Below are 20822 nucleotides of genomic sequence, written 5' to 3'. Positions count from 1 at the left end.
GGGCCATGATCCATAAAGGATATATCCACTCATGTAAAGTATTCAGTGATGGAAAGAGTACCCAATTGGATACTTGAGTAAAAGTAAAGATACAAAAAAAAAACACTAAAGTAGTACATTCAAGTATTTTTACTGAAGTACTTCACACCACTGAAAGTATGTGAGAGTGATGATGGAAGGTTCTTACAAAGAGGCAGCTTTAATATAAATGTTGCAATAGACTCAACACTGTTTGGCCTTAAAAGCTTTAAAATAGTAAAAGCAAGCTAAGCATTCATTTAAAGTATGCTCGTATTTTAAATAATTTTTTTGTTCCCTTTTTTTTCCCCCTTTTTATTCCCTTTTCATAAAATGAGTTTGGCATTTTAGTAGAATGCTGTAGATTTTGTTCAAGTAAGAAAATGTATTTTCAGTACAAACATAAACAATTTTTGAAGAAAAAATTACATTTCCCATATAATGGATATATTGCTCATCATAGAATCTTTGGACGAACCTGCAGGGACCAGAGTGTAATTATGTTGCTACTGCAGTGATAAAAAATGTATTATAACCTGGGTGGTTCGAGCCCTGAATGCTGATTGGCTGACAACCGTGGTATATCACGGGTATGGCAAAACATTTATTTTTACTGCTCTAATCACGTTGGTAACCAGTTTATAATAGCAATAAGGCACCTCTGCATTGCGTCGTGCTTAAGAACAGCCCGTAGCCGTGGTATATTGGCCATATACAACACCCCCTCGGGCCTTATTGCTTAAATATAAACCAAAAGCTCTGTAAATAAATGGGAGAGTATTCCCTTCTTCATAATTCTACTGTAGGCCTACATGTTTTGTTCAGCTGGATGTTTTGATCAAATCCATTAATTGGAAGGACATTGATATACACTAAATCCTTGATTATGTTGTTTATTTTTATTAACTATTTGTGTTGTTGAGTATTGTTTCACATTTGATTATATTCTCAACATTAGCAAAAGTGAATAGAAATGTCCGATTAAAATAGGACTTTTATACCCTGCCTAGCAATAAATTATGCTGACACACCTCTTTCTCTCTTACACTTCATTATGTTGCGGTGACATTGTAATAGGTGCTGTCGTAAGCACTGTAACATTGCAAACTGTAAATTGTAAACTACAGTTACATGGCAGGCTGTAACTATAGATTTTCACACTTCCAGTGCAATACACCATAGTCACTATAAAAAGAGGTTGTGCAGTTTATCATAAACGTACAGTACAAGCCAGATGTTTGAAAGAGAAAGATCATCTATACTACTTAGTCCAAAACTTTTCCCCTGTTGCTACTCTGGTTCTGAGGGTTGAATCGTGCTAAGCTGAGGGCCTGCAGGTGCAGCTAAATACTGAACCCTGGGGGCTTACACATTACTTCCCCATGTCAACTGAATTTCATGTTTACTCTGCTGTCCATTCACATTCCTTCCTCTGCTGCTGTCACAGCTGAACAATGTTTTGTGGAATTTCATTGCCATCTATGCTGACTTAATCTGGTGATCTTTATTACAACTTTACTACAACTGGTGTGAAAAAATAAAAGAGGAGTTTGAATAGTCATTTCCACTCTGTGAAAAATAACTTGTCATTTACACCTAGAACATCAAGTGGACCAAGCTTTAGAGTCAGCAAGAAATAACATTGAACTAGAAAAAAAGAGAGCAAAACCACGCTGTAATCTCTATGGGTTTGACTTCCTGTCACAGACTGCAGCTTTAGTCATCAACATGTGAAGACTTGCACAAGAGGCTGCTAAGGGGAGAACAGAAAGCATGTGTTTTATACCATTCCATTTATTCCGTTCCAGCCATTATTAAGAGCCCATCCTCCCCAATTGAGGTACCACCTGCCACCTGTGGCAGAGCTACACTATATATCCCTCAGCCTCTTTGCATGGAGCAAACTCCCTGCTTGCTCTCTATAATGATGGTGGTGATGGTGATGGTGATGTATAGCCAAGAAAAAACACACCAAACATGCATTTTTCTAAAGAGAAATATGAGGACTGTAGATAACTTTATATAACCAAATTCCAAAGCCATCAGTTTCCATTAACTGTATAATGCAGGCTGAATTATATAACTTATATTGGTTTGAAAGCCTACATTGATATGTTTTGATATAGACAAGAATTAGCCTATACGACCTGTCATAGAAATATCGTAGGTTACTGAAATAGAGCTCGATAACTTCAGTTTAGTTTGTTTGAGGAGTGTCAGTGTTTTATCGTGGGAAGCCCATTTCCAATGAGCTCTTCGTGCATGCCATCCGAAAGAATGTGAAACATTTGGACTTGTTCAAGATGATGCCAAGGAGCATTCATTTGCCTATCTGAAAGACACATGGAAGATCACAGGAATAAAGTCTATACTGTGTGTGTGTGTGTGTGTGTGTTTGCGGGTGTTTATCGTAATGTTTCACCTCATGCAATAAGCCTTTATTACATATTGTCACATTATTCATTTAAATGTATTTTTATTTTATTTTACCTTTATTTAACTAGGCAAGTCAGTTAAGAACAAATTCTTATTTACAATGAGGGCCTACCCCGGCCAAACCCGGACAACGCTGGGCCAATTGTGCGCCGCCCTATGGGACTTCCCAATCCCGGCCGGATGTGATACAGCCTGGATTCGAACCAGGGACTGTAGGGACGCCTCTTGCACTGAGATGCAGTGCCTCAGAATGTTTGTGGTAAAGTCCAAAAGTTCCATTTGAAAAGGGGCGGTCTCTAACCAAGTGCATAAGCCTTTATTATTTATTGTCACATTATGAAAATTATCTGTTTTATTCATCAGCATTTTTTAGGTAAAGTCCAAAAGTTCCTTTTGAAAATAGGCGGTCTCTAACCAAATGCAAGCAACTGGTTCATCTCCGCCGTGGGACATTCAGCTATTGTGCGTGTTGGGGAGGGAACTCGAAAGTCTCAGCGTTGTTATACTTCAATGAAAGGACGCGGAAGTAAACAGTCTTTAACGGATTTGTTTTGTTTAACCTTTATGATTTTACGAATATGACGTTTTCCTTTTGATGCGAATTTGCGAAATTTTGACTGAAATTATGATCTAGTTGGCAAAGCCCTGCCTGGCTGCGTAAATTTCCCGACCTCTTGTGACTGTCAACGCGTGGCTCTTTACATGAGATAAAGGTAAATATCATATTGCAATATACAGTTTACCCATTTGAAGAATGCTTGATTATTCTTACATACGTGATGCAACCATCAATGTAAATGTAAATGTAATATACCCACTGTTATATGGGTAGTCAAATCATGTCACCAAAATGACCAAACCTCTTATAATGCCATGCTGGCTTGAAGACACTGCTTGTGCAGAGCAATCCATTCAACTTCAGCGACTGGTTTATAGTCATCGAAGTCTCTCTCTCTAATCTTAGGAACAGCTGTTACAGTCATACCCACTCCACAATTTCTGTAATGTAGTTAATTATAATAATTAGTCAGCTTCCTCTCATCTGAATTGTGAATCATTGCTCTTTAGTGGTTAGAGAACTGTCGCTCTCTCCCTATAAGTTGTTGGAAATCTTTTAGATTCTGAATCTATGGCAACTAACCGGACAATTGAAAGAAGTGCCACATAGTGTACTTTAACTAGCTGTTTGATACAAGCAATAACTGTTCCCAGTAACCAACAGTTGTCCACAGACATTGGTGAAAAGGATATGCAATATAGTTCTGGAGCACATAAGTAGGCTATGAGACAACTTGTTACCATATTATGTAATGCTATTATAAATGTATAACAACAAGGATATTATCTTTGACCTAACAGTTGAAACATTTTCATTATTGCTAAATTATTTGAAAACGAACTTCACACATAGTCCCCCTGCCCATGCCATGGTGATGTGAAAGGTATTTTGAAATAGCTTTTTGCGTGAACGTTTTTTCCTCATTGGTTTGTGTGCTCAGTGCTCTACAAGGTCAAATAGCTTCTCCTCTGGGATGTGGTAATGTATGAGTAGTAGGAGATAAGTTCAACAATAGTTGTATTTATGTGATGAGGAAGTATGTTCATAATGTGTTTTCATTTGATATGAAACTCAGTTCAAATCGAAAGCCACTGAAGAGGACAGGTGCACTATTGAGCAAGCTTTATAAGTTAACATTTTTTTGGGGGGGTTGTTTATTTGCTAAAACAAGGTCCTCGATTCAATCATAGTAGGCTAGCCATGTCAGTCTAATTGACATAGTGTGAGCTACTATGGTGTGTCAAATAGATTACAAACAGTACAGTATCACTGGATCTTTCAATGCTTTACATGGTGGTAAATTGTTGTTAACTAAAATATATAGAACTTGTTGAATTTGGATTTCCCATAATTGAGAATGGATGGAAATGTATAAATGTATATACAGTATTGTCTAGTGCTGTTCTCCTCAGTGCTGGGTAGTTGGATGTCATAGTTACTCTCAAAAACACATTCTGCACATTCCTCACTAATCTCTGATTTGTGAAGTGTAGAGAAATGTTTAGTGCCTTCACATAGTTACGCTTTGCATAATGTAAATCCTTAATTATAAAACTTACCGTTTCTAACATTTCCAACAAAGAAAATGATGCACGCTACTCCGTAATAGATCTTACCACTTCTGTCCGTTATTTAGATCTTACCACAATGTCCGTTATTTAATAAAGATATCTGTTTAAGACATAATCCTATTTCCTTGAGTAATGGTGTAATGTTTGGCCCCACAAGACTATATAACAACCTACTGGGCTGTTGAGGAGGCACAAAAGTGCTAAGAAAAAATCCAGCTAAAATTCATGTGGTCAGTGAGAGTCGAAACCACTGCAAATATCCCCTTCACCCAGGTCACCATACCAGAGGAGCTCTAGGGACGTTGGCACACTGCCAACATGCCCCTGGCTCACCTCACTGGTGACATGTTACTAGAGTAGATCCCCTCTGCTCTGCACTGTCTCTTCCCAGGGGACTTGGCTACTGTTTTGTTACAGTTTTACATGTTTGAGACTTCCATCCTCTAGAGCAGTGGTTCCCAAACTTTTTATAGTCCCGTACCCCTTCAAACATTCAACCTTCAGCTGCGTACCCCCTCTAGCACCAGGGTCAGCGCACTCTACAATGTTGTTTTTGCCATCATTGTAAGCCTGCCACACACACACTATACGATACATTTATTAAACATAAGAATGAGTGTGAGTTTTTTTCACAACCCGGCTTGTGGGAAGTGACAAAGAGCTCTTATAGGACCAGGGCACAAATAATAATAATCAATAATTTTGCTCTTTATTTAACCATCTTACATATAAAACCTTATTTGTTAATCGAAAATTGGGAATAACTCACCACGGGTTAATGAGAAGGGTGTGCTTGAAAGGATGCACATAACTCTGCAATGGTGGGTTATATTGGAGAGAGTCTCAGTCTTAAATCATGTCCCACACACAGTCTGTGTCTGTTTTCATGCTAGTGAGGGCTGAGAATCCACTCTCACATCGGTACGTGGTTGCAAAGGGCATCAGTGTCTTAACAGCGTGATTTGTCAAGGCAGGATACTCTGAGTGCAGCCCAATCCAGAAATCTGGCAGTGGCTTCTGATTAAATAACATTTTCACAGAACCGCTTGTTGCAATTTCGATGAGGCTCTCTTGTTCAGATATCAGTAAGTGGACTGGAGGCAGGGCATGAAAGGGATAACGAATCCAGTTGTTTGTGTCATCCAGTACTTGCATAATTGCGCATCCAACTCACTCAGGTGCTTCGCTATATCATATTTGACATTGTCCGTAAGCTTGAGTTCATTTGCACACAAAAAATCATACAGTTATGGAAAGACCTGTGTTGTCCTTGTTAATGCAGACAGAGAAGAGCACCAACTTCTTAATCACAGCCTCAATTTTGTCCCGCGCATTGAATATAGTTGCAGAGTGTTCCTGTAATCCTAGATTCAGATCATTCAGGTGAGAAAAAACATCACCCAGATAGGCCAGAAACTCGTCATCATGCAAGCTGTCAGACAAGTGAACATTATGGTCAGTAAAGAAAAGTTTAAGCTCGTCTCTCAATTAAAAAAACGTGTCAATAATTTGCCCCTAGATTACCAGCGCACTTCTGTATATTAAAAGCGTTACATGGTCGACCAGGTAAAAGCGTTACATGGTCGCTGCCCATATCATTGCATAGTGCAGAAAATACACAAGAATTCAGGGGCCTTGCTTTAACAAAGTTAACCATTTTCACTGTAGTGTCCAAAACGTCTTTCAAGCTGTCAGGCATTCCCTTGGTAGCAAGAGCCTCTCGGTGGATGCTGCAGTGTACCCAAGTGGCATCTGGAGCAACTGCTTGCATGCGCGTTACCACTCCACTATGTCTCCCTGTCATGGGTTTTGTGCCATAAGTACAGATACCAACATGAGCAGCAGCTACGTTTGGCTACATACGGACCGTTAGTGGAATTCCCGCGAGAGAGTAACAGTTAATGTGATTGGATGTTAATTATTTGACTAGGCTACCTGTATTTGACATTGTGTTGTTATTTCGCTGAACACTAGATGGTTTAATTTGATTTTTGGCAGTGAAACGAGGCTACTCAGGCGATAAAAAAACCTCACCCAAATGTATAGCCCCGTTGGAAAATATAAATGGACTGTTTGAAAATGTGAAGAAAAACAAATATTCTAATTATTTAAAAAAAAATGTGAATCACATTTTTATTTGGCGGACCCCCGACGGCATTGCGCGTACAAATACCTGCTCTAGAGCACTCAACTCTTACCCTGTGAGGTCCGTAGCCTGCTGGTTTTCTGTTCTTCCTGATAATTAATTACACACACCTGGTGTCCCAGGTCTAAATCAGTCCATAATTAGAGGGGAACAATGAACAAATGCAGTGGAACTGGCTTTGAGGTCCAGAGTTGCATTTGAGGGCTTTAGAGTGACGACAACGAGGTTCTGTCTGTGCGTGTGTGTGTGTGTGTGTGTGTGTGTGTGTGTGTGTTCACGGCTGTCTAATAGCAGAATTGTCCTGACAGCAGAATGATTAAGTAGTTTGTGGGATGTATTTGACCAGTGTTTTTTACAAAGATTTTATCAGTGGTTTATGCTCATTGGGGTGGGGTAAGGGGTTTAGTGGTGGTCAGCGTAGTGTCTTACCTTACTATATCTCTCTCGTCAGCGTAGTGTCTTACCTTACTATATCTCTCTCGTCAGCGTAGTGTCTTACCTTACTATATCTCTCTCGTCAGCGTAGTGTCTTACCTTACTATATCTCTCTCGTCAGCGTAGTGTCTTACCTTACTATATCTCTCTCGTCAGCGTAGTGTCTTACCTTACTATATCTCTCTCGTCAGCGTAGTGTCTTACCTTACTATATCTCTCTCGTCAGCGTAGTGTCTTACCTTACTGTATCTCTCTCGTCAGCGTAGTGTCTTACCTTACTGTATCTCTCTCGTCAGCGTAGTGTCTTACCTTACTATATCTCTCTTGTCAGTGTAGTGTCTTACCTTACTGTATCTCTCTCGTCAGCGTAGTGTCTTACCTTACTATATCTCTCTCGTCAGTGTAGTGTCTTACCTTACTATATCTCTCTCGTCAGCGTAGTGTCTTACCTTACTATATCTCTCTTGTCAGTGTAGTGTCTTACCTTACTGTATCTCTCTCGTCAGCGTAGTGTCTTACCTTACTATATCTCTCTCGTCAGCGTAGTGTCTTACCTTACTATATCTCTCTCGTCAGCGTAGTGTCTTACCTTACTGTATCTCTCTCGTCAGCGTAGTGTCTTACCTTACTGTATCTCTCTCGTCAGCGTAGTGTCTTACCTTACTGTATCTCTCTCGTCAGCGTAGTGTCTTACCTTACTGTATCTCTCTCGTCAGCGTAGTGTCTTACCTTACTGTATCTCTCTCGTCAGCGTAGTGTCTTACCTTACTGTATCTCTCTCGTCAGCGTAGTGTCTTACCTTACTATATCTCTCTCGTCAGCGTAGTGTCTTACCTTACTATATCTCTCTCGTCAGCGTAGTGTCTTACCTTACTGTATCTCTCTCGTCAGCGTAGTGTCTTACCTTACTATATCTCTCTCGTCAGCGTAGTGTCTTACCTTACTATATCTCTCTTGTCAGTGTAGTGTCTTACCTTACTGTATCTCTCTCGTCAGCGTAGTGTCTTACCTTACTATATCTCTCTCGTCAGTGTAGTGTCTTACCTTACTATATCTCTCTCGTCAGCGTAGTGTCTTACCTTACTATATCTCTCTTGTCAGTGTAGTGTCTTACCTTACTGTATCTCTCTCGTCAGCGTAGTGTCTTACCTTACTGTATCTCTCTCGTCAGCGTAGTGTCTTACCTTACTGTATCTCTCTCGTCAGCGTAGTGTCTTACCTTACTGTATCTCTCTCGTCAGCGTAGTGTCTTACCTTACTATATCTCTCTCGTCAGTGTAGTGTCTTACCTTACTGTATCTCTCTCGTCAGCGTAGTGTCTTACCTTACTATATCTCTCTCGTCAGCGTAGTGTCTTACCTTACTGTATCTCTCTCGTCAGCGTAGTGTCTTACCTTACTGTATCTCTCTCGTCAGCGTAGTGTCTTACCTTACTATATCTCTCTCGTCAGCGTAGTGTCTTACCTTACTGTATCTCTCTCGTCAGCGTAGTGTCTTACCTTACTATATCTCTCTCGTCAGCGTAGTGTCTTACCTTACTATATCTCTCTTGTCAGTGTAGTGTCTTACCTTACTGTATCTCTCTCGTCAGCGTAGTGTCTTACCTTACTATATCTCTCTCGTCAGTGTAGTGTCTTACCTTACTATATCTCTCTCGTCAGCGTAGTGTCTTACCTTACTATATCTCTCTCGTCAGCGTAGTGTCTTACCTTACTATATCTCTCTTGTCAGTGTAGTGTCTTACCTTACTGTATCTCTCTCGTCAGCGTAGTGTCTTACCTTACTATATCTCTCTCGTCAGTGTAGTGTCTTACCTTACTATATCTCTCTTGTCAGTGTAGTGTCTTACCTTACTGTATCTCTCTCGTCAGCGTAGTGTCTTACCTTACTATATCTCTCTCGTCAGTGTAGTGTCTTACCTTACTATATCTCTCTCGTCAGCGTAGTGTCTTACCTTACTATATCTCTCTTGTCAGTGTAGTGTCTTACCTTACTGTATCTCTCTCGTCAGCGTAGTGTCTTACCTTACTATATCTCTCTCGTCAGTGTAGTGTCTTACCTTACTATATCTCTCTCGTCAGCGTAGTGTCTTACCTTATTGTATCTCTCTCGTCAGCGTAGTGTCTTACCTTACTATATCTCTCTTGTCAGTGTAGTGTCTTACCTTACTATATCTCTCTTGTCAGTGTAGTGTCTTACCTTACTATATCTCTCTCGTCAGTGCAGTTGACAGTATTTTGAGATTTGTTGGATGTATGCAGTTTATGTACATGCCTTTTCAGCAAGCTGCTGGGATATATTTTATCTAAAATCAAAAGTAAGAGTTATATTGATCATGTTTATGAGGGCTAATCTGCAATGGAAACAGGAGGTTCACTTCATTAGTTCCATTCATTAGTGAAACAGAGCCATTCGGTGAGGCAAGTGATTTAAAACTGAAGTGCCTGTTTGGCTGCATGCATGTTTTACTGTGTTTACGGCACATGGTTTTATGGAGCGAAGGAGTTAGATAACACAGATTGAGTGCACTTCTGTGTACACACATGGTTTTATGGAGCGAGGGAGTTAGATAACACAGATTGAGTGCACTTCTGTGTACACACATGGATTTATGAAGCGAATGAGTTAAATAACACAGATTGAGTGCACTTCTGTGTACACACATGGTTTTATGGAGCGAAGGAGTTAGATAACACAGATTGAGTGCACTTCTGTGTACACACATGCTTTTATGGAGCGAAGGAATTAGATAACACAGATTGAGTGCACTTCTGTGTGCAGGCATGGTTTTATGGAGCGAAGGAGTTAGATAACACAGATTGAGTGCACTTCTGTGTACACACATGGTTCAACTGAAGTGGGAATCATTTAGATTAAACTATTTGTTGAATTTATGTCAATGGAATGTGTGGTGATATCCCTTGACCTTCTCCTTGTTCATCCAAACCTCCTAGAAAAAAGACTCTTGTTATCATATGTGGGCTACCGAGTGGCACAGCGGTCTGAGGCGCTGCATCTCAGTGCAAGAGGTGTCACTGGTTCGAATCCAGGCTGTATCACATCTGGCAGTGATTGGGAGTTCCATAGTGCGGCGCGCAATTGGCCCAGCGTCGTCCGGTGTAGGCCGTCATTGTAAATAATAATTTGTTCTTAACTGACTTGCCTAGTTAAATAAAGGTTACATTTAAATATAACAATTCTATCAAAATGATATGTGAGCTATTACTGTCAATAAGTGAATATGTTGTGTGGACTTTAGAGAGAGAGACAGAGGAGAGTTTCCTCCTCTGGTTTAATGAATAGTTCCTGTCTGGTAAAGAAAACGAGAGAGAAAGAGATACATCTGGGTCTGACAGAAACACACATAGTTTGAAACGATTTTCTTAATGTAATTGAATTGAATCTTCAGTTGTCCTCATGTTGTTTATGCGGCCTTCCATCCGGCTTAGTAGAGCTCTGTGAATGATTCTCATTATCATCTATCTACCCTCACTCATATCCGCTCTGAATAAGACAGAGAGGGGGAACAGAAGGAGTCTTTTACTGCAGAGTAGGAGTTTTAATCAGGGTACAGGATTGGAGCCGTGGTGAGCAATAGAAGCTGATACTACAGCGCTGTCATTGGCTCCCTCCGGTGTCTGATGGCTGAATAGGTAGAGAGGTAGGGCTGGGATAGATTTATGAAATTGTATGTAATCATGTGTATCTATGGTTCTGGGGATGGATAATATATGTGATTTTGGAGCATACACTGCAGACCTCCCTTCAACCACACACACGTGGGAGAGCAGCAAATTGAACATCAAAGATGATTACCATCATGAGATTTCAATCTCTGAAAACTATGGTGTTTTTTTTTACTTAATTGAAAGGGGAAATGGACAGCTCCCGATGTTGTTTGTCCTCCTCTGACTCGCTCTTCTGCCTGTTCCTCCATGCTCATGTCTGTTTATGTGTCCCGTAGGTAAACATTAACACATGGTGAATGCTACAAACTACCGAAACAAGAATTGTTCTCTCCTCAGCTTTGTGACATTAGGTAACGGGAAGTGTCTGGCTCAGACAACTTTTCTCTGTTTTGCTTCCATTTTTAAATTATTTTCCAATTTCCTCATTTCCTTAATTCTCATTTTCCATATCTAAACTTCATAGCTAGGAATGGGATATATTTATCTAAAGTTATACTTAGGCTTGTGTTCAGAAGGATACAACCGAACCAACGGGTTTTGAAACTAAATCTGTGTTCTTATTGCACAACTCCTCTTATGTCATCTCCTCCATTACAATTTTTTTATTTGCGTTTTATCCCACTGAATGTATTTCCCCCATGCAATGGCTGTTACAGCCTCAGGTGCAATATTCACAGATTACAGAATGTACAGCATAGTCTAGTCTAGGCTGGTAACAATTGTATTTTGCAAACCACCACTGCACCACCTCAGCAGAATTACCCCACCAGTTAAGTTACTGGCAATGTCGACCTAAAATACAAGTATACAGTAAGCTGTTTAAACAGTGCAGTTATTTGTAGGCCTATGTTCCTTATAGGAGCTTATAGGAGCTAAGGACTTAAAGGTCTACTGCAGCCATTTTCATCTCAATATCAAATCATTTCTGATTAACAGTGAAGTACCTTACTGGGATTTTTTTCAATTAAAATGGTAAAAAAAAGAAACAAAATAGCTTCTTAGCTAGAAGTAAGCTAGGACTCTCTGGGAGTTGTCTGAGTAAGGAGGAGAAAACTGAAAACTATAGCTGTTATTGGTAAAGAGGTAGAGGGCTGCGGGTCTGACAGAGATCATTGAGGCGCGATTATAATTGTTCATGCTGCAGGTGGAAGCTGGCGATCAGATGAGAATCTGTTTTTGAAAATGCTACAGACAGCTATATCGGTCTTTCATACAGGACTAGTAAAACATTGAGGGGGGTGGGGTGGGGGGTGGTTCGGAACTCTCTTTCATATTGGTCTATTAACTAATTTACTGCCAAAACTCCATCCCACCAAAACAGGATGATATTTCAGGTTGTCTTTTCAAACAGCTCTTACGCTAAAATGGCATTATCATAATTTTCACAATTTCACAGTATTATTCCAACCTCAGTGTCGAAATATATCTAAAACACAGGAAATAACATTTTTGACTGCACTGTATAGTTTGCTTACTTTGAAACTACCAGGCCACAACTCTCCCTGACTCATCTCATTCCATAGACCGACTGCAGTCCTTCTGCCTCCCTATTCCAACTCTTTGACCCTTCCACCTCTCGCCATGGAAGCCAGAGGAAAGTACGAGTTTAATGCTACGGCTGAGGATGAGCTGAGCTTCCGAAAGGGAGACATCCTGAAAGTGAGTATGACCTGAGAGAGAATGGGAGGAGACACATTAAAATTCAGAATAGCGTGCCATAGTAAGACTAAAGAATGACAGTAGTACAACTGAGTGTGGGACTTGACTTTAAAGACACATTCCACTCATCTAATTCCTATATTCTACACACAAAGTTCTACTGTTGTATTCTGCTGTAATATTAAACCTAAACAGTGAGCTCTGTTGTTTTTGTTTATCTCTGTTCCCTAATCAGATTCTAGGTAGTCAAGATGAGTGGTTTAAGGCAGAGCTGCATGGACAGGAAGGCTTTGTGCCCCAAAACTACATCGAGAGACAAACCCCAAGGTGAAATAAAGTTACTCATTCTCATCCATAAAATGAATTTGAACACACACATACAACATGAGTTTGTATGCTTACAGTAAGTACAGTATAGCCACATCTGTATACTGTATCTCTCTCTGTCCAGCTGGTTCAAGGAGACGGCAAGCCGCAGCTCTGCTGAGGAGCTCCTGATGTCTAGGGAGGTGGGGGGATTCCTGATCCGTGGCAGTCAGAGCTCCCCTGGAGAATTCTCCATCTCTGTCAGGTGGGTGGGTTTAGGCTCAGGCCAGGGTATTACAGGGAGCTCACTGATTACAAAACAGTACCTAGGGGGGTTAGAGTTTACACCGCATGAACTCTGTCAAATATGCTAACATGTTAACCTGCAAAACTCATCTGTGAACATTTTCACAATCTCCCTCCATTTCTCATGAAATGTCTATGAGCGAGGGAAGAGTTCCGTTTCTGTCGGCTATACTTGATAATACTGGTACAGCTTTTCCTTGCAATATCTAACATAAGCCAGCAGGGGACAATGAAAGTACTCCACCAGAGAAACAGTTGACTTTGGATTTATGGAATAGGACAGGACACAACTAAATTGTTTGAATCATAACTCATCACATCCTATCATTGTTCATTTCGTTTTATTTAACCTTTATTTAACCAGGAAAAGCCCATTGAGACCCAGAGTCTCTTTTTCAAGGGAGACCTGGCCAAGAAGGCAGCAACAATCAATACATTACAGAATTAAAATATACAACAATACAACACAATCCAGCCTAAAAAAAGCATTTACACTCCTCCGTAACAGAGTCTCCCATCAATATTTTTAATTCATTCAGTGGCACTAACATATCTAGATGAAACATGGATTGTAGACTATTCTATGCATCTAATGCACAAAAGGAAAAGGCAGTCTTGCCTAATACTGTGAATGTCTTGGGGACTTTAAGTAGCAACCACCTAGCAGACCGGGTATGGTAACTGCTGGTGGTGAAGGAGACCAGACTACAGAGGTAAAGAGGGAGTTTACCCAAAAGGGCTTTGTAGATGAACACATACAAATGTATCTTTCTGCACATATAAAGTGAGGTCCAACCTACCAATGGTGGGTGAGTGACTTGGCATTTGTAATAAAGCGCAAGGATGCATGATAAACAGTCCAGTCTCTGTAAGACGGAGGAAATTGCATGATAAACAGAGTCCAGTCTCTGTCAGACGGAGGAGGTTGCATGATAAACAGAGTCCAGTCTCTATAAGACGGAGGAGACTGCATGATAAACAGAGTCCAGTCTCTATAAGACAGAGGAGGCTGCATGATAAACAGAGTCCAGTCTCTATAAGATGGAGGAGGTTGCATGATAAACAGAGTCCAGTCTCTGTAAGATGGAGGAGGTTGCATGATAAACAGAGTCCAGTCTCTATAAGACGGAGGAGGCTGCATGATAAACAGAGTCCAGTCTCTGTAAGATGGAGGAGACTGCATGATAAACAGAGTCCAGTCTCTATAAGATGGAGGAGGTTGCATGATAAACAGAGTCCAGTCTCTGTAAGATGGAGGAGACTGCATGATAAACAGAGTCGAGTCCCTGTAAGACAGAGGAGGCTGCATGATAAACATAGTCCAGTCCCTGTAAGACAGAGGAGGCTGCATGATTAACAGAGTCGAGTCCCTGTAAGACAGAGGAGGTTGCATGATAAACAGAGTCCAGTCCCTGTAAGACAGAGGAGGCTGCATGATTAACAGAGTCCAGTCTCTGTAAGACAGAGGAGGCTGCATGATAAACAGAGTCCAGTCCCTGTAAGACAGAGGAGGTTGCATGATAAACAGAGTCCAGTCTCTGTAAGACAGAGGAGGCTGCATGATAAACAGAGTCCAGTCTCTGTAAGACAGAGGAGGTTGCATGATAAAGAGTCCAGTCTCTGTAAGACGGAGGAGGCAGCATGATAAACAGAGTCCAGTCTCTGTAAGACAGAGGAGGCTGTATGATAAACAGAGTCCAGTCTCTGTAAGACAGAGGAGGTTGCATGATAAACAGAGTCCAGTCTCTGTAAGACAGAGGAGGTTGCATGATAAAGAGTCCAGTCTCTGTAAGACAGAGGAGGTTGCATGATAAACAGAGTCCAGTCTCTGTAAGACAGAGGAGGTTGCATGATAAAGAGTCCAGTCTCTGTAAGACGGAGGAGGCTGCATGATAAACAGAGTCCAGTCCCTGTAAGACAGAGGAGGTTGCATGATAAACAGAGTCCAGTCTCTGTCAGACGGAGGAGGTTGCATGATAAACAGAGTCCAGTCTCTGTCAGACGGAGGAGGTTGCATGATAAACATAGTCCAGTCTCTGTCAGACGGAGGAGGTTGCATGATAAACATAGTCCAGTCTCTGTCAGACGGAGGAGGTTGCATGATAAACAGAGTCCAGTCTCTGTCAGACGGAGGAGGTTGCATGATAAACATAGTCCAGTCTCTGTCAGACGGAGGAGGTTGCATGATAAACAGAGTCCAGTCTCTGTAAGACAGAGGAGCCTGCATGATAAACAGAGTCCAGTCTCTGTAAGACGGAGGAGGCTGCATGATAAACAGAGTCCAGTCTCTGTAAGACAGAGGAGGCTGCATGATAAACAGAGTCCAGTCTCTGTAAGACGGAGGAGGCTGCATGATAAACAGAGTCCAGTCTCTGTAAGACAGAGGAGGTTGCATGGATATACAACAAGTCACCATAATCAATGACAGAGAGAAAAGTGGCCTGAACAAGATTCTTTCTAGCCAGAAGTGGGAAGCAAGCCTTATTACGAAAATAAAAACCCAATTTACATTTAAGCTTTGTCACAAGATTATCCACATGAACTTTAAAGGACAACTTGTCATCCAACCAAATACCTAGGTATTTGTAGGATGACACTTTTTCAATGGAGAAGCCACCAGATGTGACAATGCTAACGTTCTCTGTCAGAGTTCTAGCTCTGGTAAAGGTGATACATTTATTTTTTTGTACATTCAAGACCAGTTTGAGACCATAAAGGGAGGCCTGCAGTGACTGAAAAGCAGTCTGGAGCTCTTCAACAGACTGAACCAGAGAAGGAGCACATGAATATATGACTGTATCGTCTGCATATAGATTTAACTTTGCTGGTTGTATCCCATTTCCCAAATCATTAATAAGAATTGAGAACAACACAGGAGCTAAAATTGAACCCTGGGGCACACCTCTATTAATCTCTATGATTGTCAGTATATACACATTGTGTTCTGTCAGAAAAATAGTTCCTAAACCAATTTACTGCCCCTTCACTGAGACCAATGTTTCTGAGTCTAGCTAGCAACAATTCATGGTCAACTGAATCAAAGGCCTTTGATAAATCCACAAACAGAGCAGCACAATGTTGCTTTTTATCAAGTCCATTAATGCTGTTGTTTGCCACTGCTATAGCTGCAGTTGTGGTGCTGTGCCCCGATCTAAAGCCAGACTGAACCCCGCTCAGTATGTTCTTCTCAATTAACATGTTTTTTAACTGTGAGTTCACTAGGGATTCATAGACTTTGGCCAGGATAGGGAGGGGAGATGGGATGATAGTTATTAGCATCTGAGGGATCTCCTCCCGTTAGCAGTGGGAGGACATAAGCTAATTTCCAAATGCCAGGCATGGAATTGGTCAAGAGACCCAAGTTGAAAATGTGAGCCACAGGTTCAGTAATAATACCAGCTGCTATCTTTAAGAGGTAGGTGTCCAAGTTGTCTGGACCTGCAGACTTTTTAGTGTCTATAGCCTTAAGTGCTTTATAGACCTCAGTATAAGAAACAGGCTCAAAGATCAAATGGTTCACATGAGGGCCTATATCATAGTTGACAGTAACAGAGCTTACATTAGAGGCCTGGGCCCCACCATTATCAACAACTGAAGCAGCAGATATGAAGAGCTTGTTAAAAACCCCTACAATATCGGCTTTATCTTTCACTTCATTAGAATCCATCATTAAATGGTCAGGCAGGCCAGAGGATACATTAGAACCTGACACTGATTTGATTAGCTTCCAGAACTTGGTAGGGTTGTTTAGGTTCTCTGTGACTGCGTTTAAATAGTCATCTGATTTGGACTTCCTGATCAACCCTGTGTATTTGTTTCTTAGCGCTCTGAAGGAGGCCCAGTCAACAGGAGCACTTGTATGTCTAGCTTGAGCCCAAGAGATATTTCTCTTTCTAATTAATTCTGCCAAGTTATCTGAAAACCAGGGATTGTCCCTTCCACTGATTCTAAATTTCTTCACAGGGGCATGCTTATCACAAATTGACACACATTTCATATAAAAATAGTCCCAGACAGTGTCAACCAGGGTTGGGGTCAATTCCATTTAAATTCCAATTAATTCAGACACTTAACCAAATTCAAATTCCAAATCTTCCTCATTGAAAAGCATTGAAAATAATTGGAATTGGAATGTCAGTGTACTTCCTGAATTGACTGGAATTGAATTGGAATTGACCCTAAACCTGCAATGTACTGTATGTGACTAAGAGGCCAGTTGTTGTGTTGTGACATGCTTCACTGATATATAAAACCATACTTTCCCCTCAGACATGAGTTTGACGTGCAGCATTTCAAAGTGATGAAGGACAGCAAAGGCCACTACTTCCTTTGGTCAGAGAAGTTCACTTCCCTCAACAAGCTGGTGGACTTCTACAAGAACACCTCCATCTCCAAGCAACGGGACATCTACCTCAGAGACGGTAGCCGGGATGACCAGAGCCCATCCGCACCCCAACCGGTATTTCAGCCGTATATTATCTCAGTTCAATCAACTCTTTAGTGAAGGCTTCCTTCCCTTTCTTGACTTCCCACTCTTCTGTATCTTATATACTCTCAACCACAGATACAGGAACTGAAATCAGTGAGCTATTGCACCAGAATGGTCAATTAACCAATGGTATTGGTCTATTAAACAATGTACCGCATGGTGATGTCACCATGGAAAATCAAACCTCTACACAGAAGGTCCTGTGTAGATTGTACTTTCAACCAGGAACTAACACTGATCAAATGTTTTTGTTAGTTTCATCAGCTGTTGTACAATATGATATAAAAACTACATTTTGACTGCACTGGGCCTTAATTAACCTTTTCCTGTCCACGTCCTTCTGTTGTCAGTTGAAGAGGGGGAGTCTACCTGAGGATAGGAGCTATGGGGCCCCTACTGCAGCCACGTCACACCGCAGGGCCTCAGACCTTCCTCATAGTCAGCAGGTAAACACCACTCACCCTACAGTACTCACCCCAAAGTACAAACCTACACTACCTACAATGCAGTCTTTTGAATCATGTTGGTTTTTCAGACGCTGCTATGTACCATGGTCATGTAAAACCATGTCATTGCTTTTATTTGATTTCATTGGGTTTGTAATGTTTTACTGTGATTCTGAGACATACTGTAGGTTGGTTTAAAGGTTAGAGTCTGACCTGAGTTCAACCTCTCTCCTCTCTTCCCCCAGAGTAAGAGACCTGGGATGGAGGAGAGGGCTCACACCATAGGCACCCCTGGTAGAAACACCCCCCTAACCTCTCTCCCAGCCCCCCAAAGGACATCTGAAACCATAACTCATCCACAGGTACAGTAAGCCTACTGTAGTCAGTAAATGGGGGCTCATCCTTGATGTCCTCTGAAATGACTGGTTCCTATGGCCAACTATTACCTAACACAGGTTTGTGTGTGTGTGTGTGTGTCTGTGTGTCTGTGTGTGTGTGTGTGTGTGTGTGTGTGTGTGTGTGTGTGTGTGTGTGTGTGTGTGTGTGTGTGTGTGTGTGTGTGTGTGTGTGTGTGTGTGTGTGTGTGTGTGTGTGTGTGTGTGTGTACGTACGTACCAGAGGGCAGTCATGCAGGTGAAAGCAGTGTACGACTTCACAGCGGAGGAAGGGGACGAGCTAGGCTTCCGTGCAGGTGATGTCATTGACATTTTGGATCACTCTGATCCATCGTGGTGGAAAGGAAGATTGCGGGGTAAAAGTGGTCTGTTCCCTGCCAACTATACCACACCATTATGAGGAAAGCTTAGAGAGAGAATCATCAAGGTGCCTTGTGAGCTGGGCATAATAATAAAATACTAGCAATCTTCTTTTTCCCCCCAATAATGTCTCTGCATGAGACCCCACAACTGGTTTACAATAATGGACTATTCCACCTTGACAGAGTTCCCATGCATTGTTTCACGTGATCTGACTTCACATTTGACTTTCATTGTAATTAAGCTGTATCAATGAGGTGCTTGCACAGCGGGGCAGAGAAATGTGCAATTAACGCAACCAGTGAAAATAAAAAGAAAGAAAGAAGGTTTAACAGAAAAATGTTGTAAGTTAATGCATTTCTTTAGTCAAAAGACAAGTGCTGCTTGTAATACTGACATTGTCATCGAGGCAGAAGACATGTATGTGTAGACAATTTATCTGATGCAATCTGGCCAAACAGAGTATGGCATGTCATACGCTTTTTGGCCAGACAGAATCAGATACATTGGAACCATATAGAAAGACAGAGGGGCGTTTTTTGGCTCACTAGGATAATCAGATAATCTCCAGTGAGATAGTTTGTCACTTGCAAATTGAAGGAACTTTGTTTGGATGTTACTTTAAGAAGTGATTGTTTGACAATCAGATGAAAACATCATGACTTGTTGTGTTCATTTTAATCCCAGCCCCCGCCCCCACAGGAGGCCTTTTGCCTTTTGGTAGGCCGTCATTGTAAATAACAATTTGTTCTTAACTGACTTGCCTAGTTAAATAAAGGTTACAGGTTAAACAAAAATGGCACATTAAAAGGTAATTTCTTTTTACAGTTAAATGATGTCTTTACTATAAAACCCATAACAAAATGTTATGCACCCAAATCACTAAGTCCACCCCTGTTTATAAGGGAAGTTCCACAACCCAACTACAGTGTGATATCCATTGGAGGTTGAAAACTGGGAGCTATGCTGCCACACATTTACTGTATGGTACTACACTGTATTGCTACTTTTTTGTATTGTTTGTAGTGCTTGCTTTTAATTGTGAGGTCTCCATAGCAAATTATGTCTTGTTAGTGAACTACCAAATTTACAATGTCAGTTTGGGTATGCTTGTCATCTGTCTAAATTAAAACAATGATGTATATAAACCCTGGCTTGCTGATGCTATGTATTGGCCAATGATATGCTTTGAAGCCACCGGTCGGCCATATTGTCACTCCTCAAAAGCAGTCTTCCATAGGAATTCATGGAATTCTTCAGTATTTAATTTAAATGTTTTTAGGACAAAATGACATGTATTTAAATATTTTTTGTTGTAGTTGGGACAGTATTTTCAAAAGATTACTCTAATGATCTGACACTGAGAACTATATTCCTGACCTGCAGTGTTGGGTGATAGTGAACTACATGTAATTCAACTACATTTTGCAGTAGCTCAGTGGTAGTTGAACTAAATTCAATCTAGGTAGTGTTTTCAGTAGTTTTTTTGTTTGTTTTTGCAATGTAACGTTGCAGTAACTACTGAAAATACACACAACTTTTTATTTCAAATAAAGTAAAATATGTGTGAAGTAGGCAATCGTTTCCATTCTTTTTCAGCATCAGACTTGCCTAATCCAATTACTACAGCGTTACATTGCAAAAAAAAAGGAATTAACTACTGAAAACACTACCTATATTTGAATTTAGTCTTGCAATTTGTAGTCTATGACATTTCAGATTTACATATGATAATTTTTCACAAACACGTTTGGATGTAGTAAACTACTTTTCAAAGTAACTTTAGTTAAGTAAACTATATTTTCCTTAAGGGAAGCATTAGTGTAGCTTAACTTCTTCCAGAGTGAAGTAATTGGTGGCTTGGTTACTAGCCTGCAGTACCAGTCAAAAGTTTGGACACACCTACTCATTCAAGGGTTATTCTTTATTTTGTACTATTTTCTACATTGTAGAATACTAGTGAAGACATCAAAACTATGAAATAACACATATGGAATCATGTAGTAT

General features: G+C 40.8%; 1 protein-coding gene across 1 annotated transcript; it reads left to right on the top strand.

The window, feature by feature from the left end:
- The first annotated feature begins 2808 nt into the window (after positions 1 to 2808).
- Positions 2809 to 20386, top strand: LOC129833474 (GRB2-related adapter protein-like). The gene is made up of 8 exons (XM_055898105.1): positions 2809 to 3167; positions 12378 to 12513; positions 12749 to 12840; positions 12965 to 13084; positions 17395 to 17584; positions 17965 to 18060; positions 18306 to 18422; positions 18679 to 20386. Exons 2-8 carry the CDS (start codon positions 12436 to 12438, stop codon positions 18853 to 18855), a joined length of 870 nt encoding a protein of 289 aa, XP_055754080.1. The 5' UTR covers positions 2809 to 3167; positions 12378 to 12435; the 3' UTR covers positions 18856 to 20386.
- Positions 20387 to 20822: the final 436 nt, after the last annotated feature.

Source organism: Salvelinus fontinalis, chromosome 34, assembly GCF_029448725.1.
Source record: "Salvelinus fontinalis isolate EN_2023a chromosome 34, ASM2944872v1, whole genome shotgun sequence".
Classification (NCBI taxonomy): domain Eukaryota; kingdom Metazoa; phylum Chordata; class Actinopteri; order Salmoniformes; family Salmonidae; genus Salvelinus; species Salvelinus fontinalis.
Note: the sequence above shows the minus strand (reverse complement) of the source record. Positions and strands in the feature narration are given on the sequence as shown.

Bases quoted from the DNA above. Each gene is read 5' to 3' on its own strand.
- LOC129833474 (XM_055898105.1), top strand. From the start codon at position 12,436: ATGGAAGCCAGAGGAAAGTACGAGTTTAATGCTACGGCTGAGGATGAG. The intron at 12,514-12,748 runs GTGAGTATGACC...TTCCCTAATCAG, and splicing joins GAAAGGGAGACATCCTGAAA to ATTCTAGGTAGTCAAGATGA. The intron at 12,841-12,964 runs GTGAAATAAAGT...CTCTCTGTCCAG, and splicing joins ATCGAGAGACAAACCCCAAG to CTGGTTCAAGGAGACGGCAA.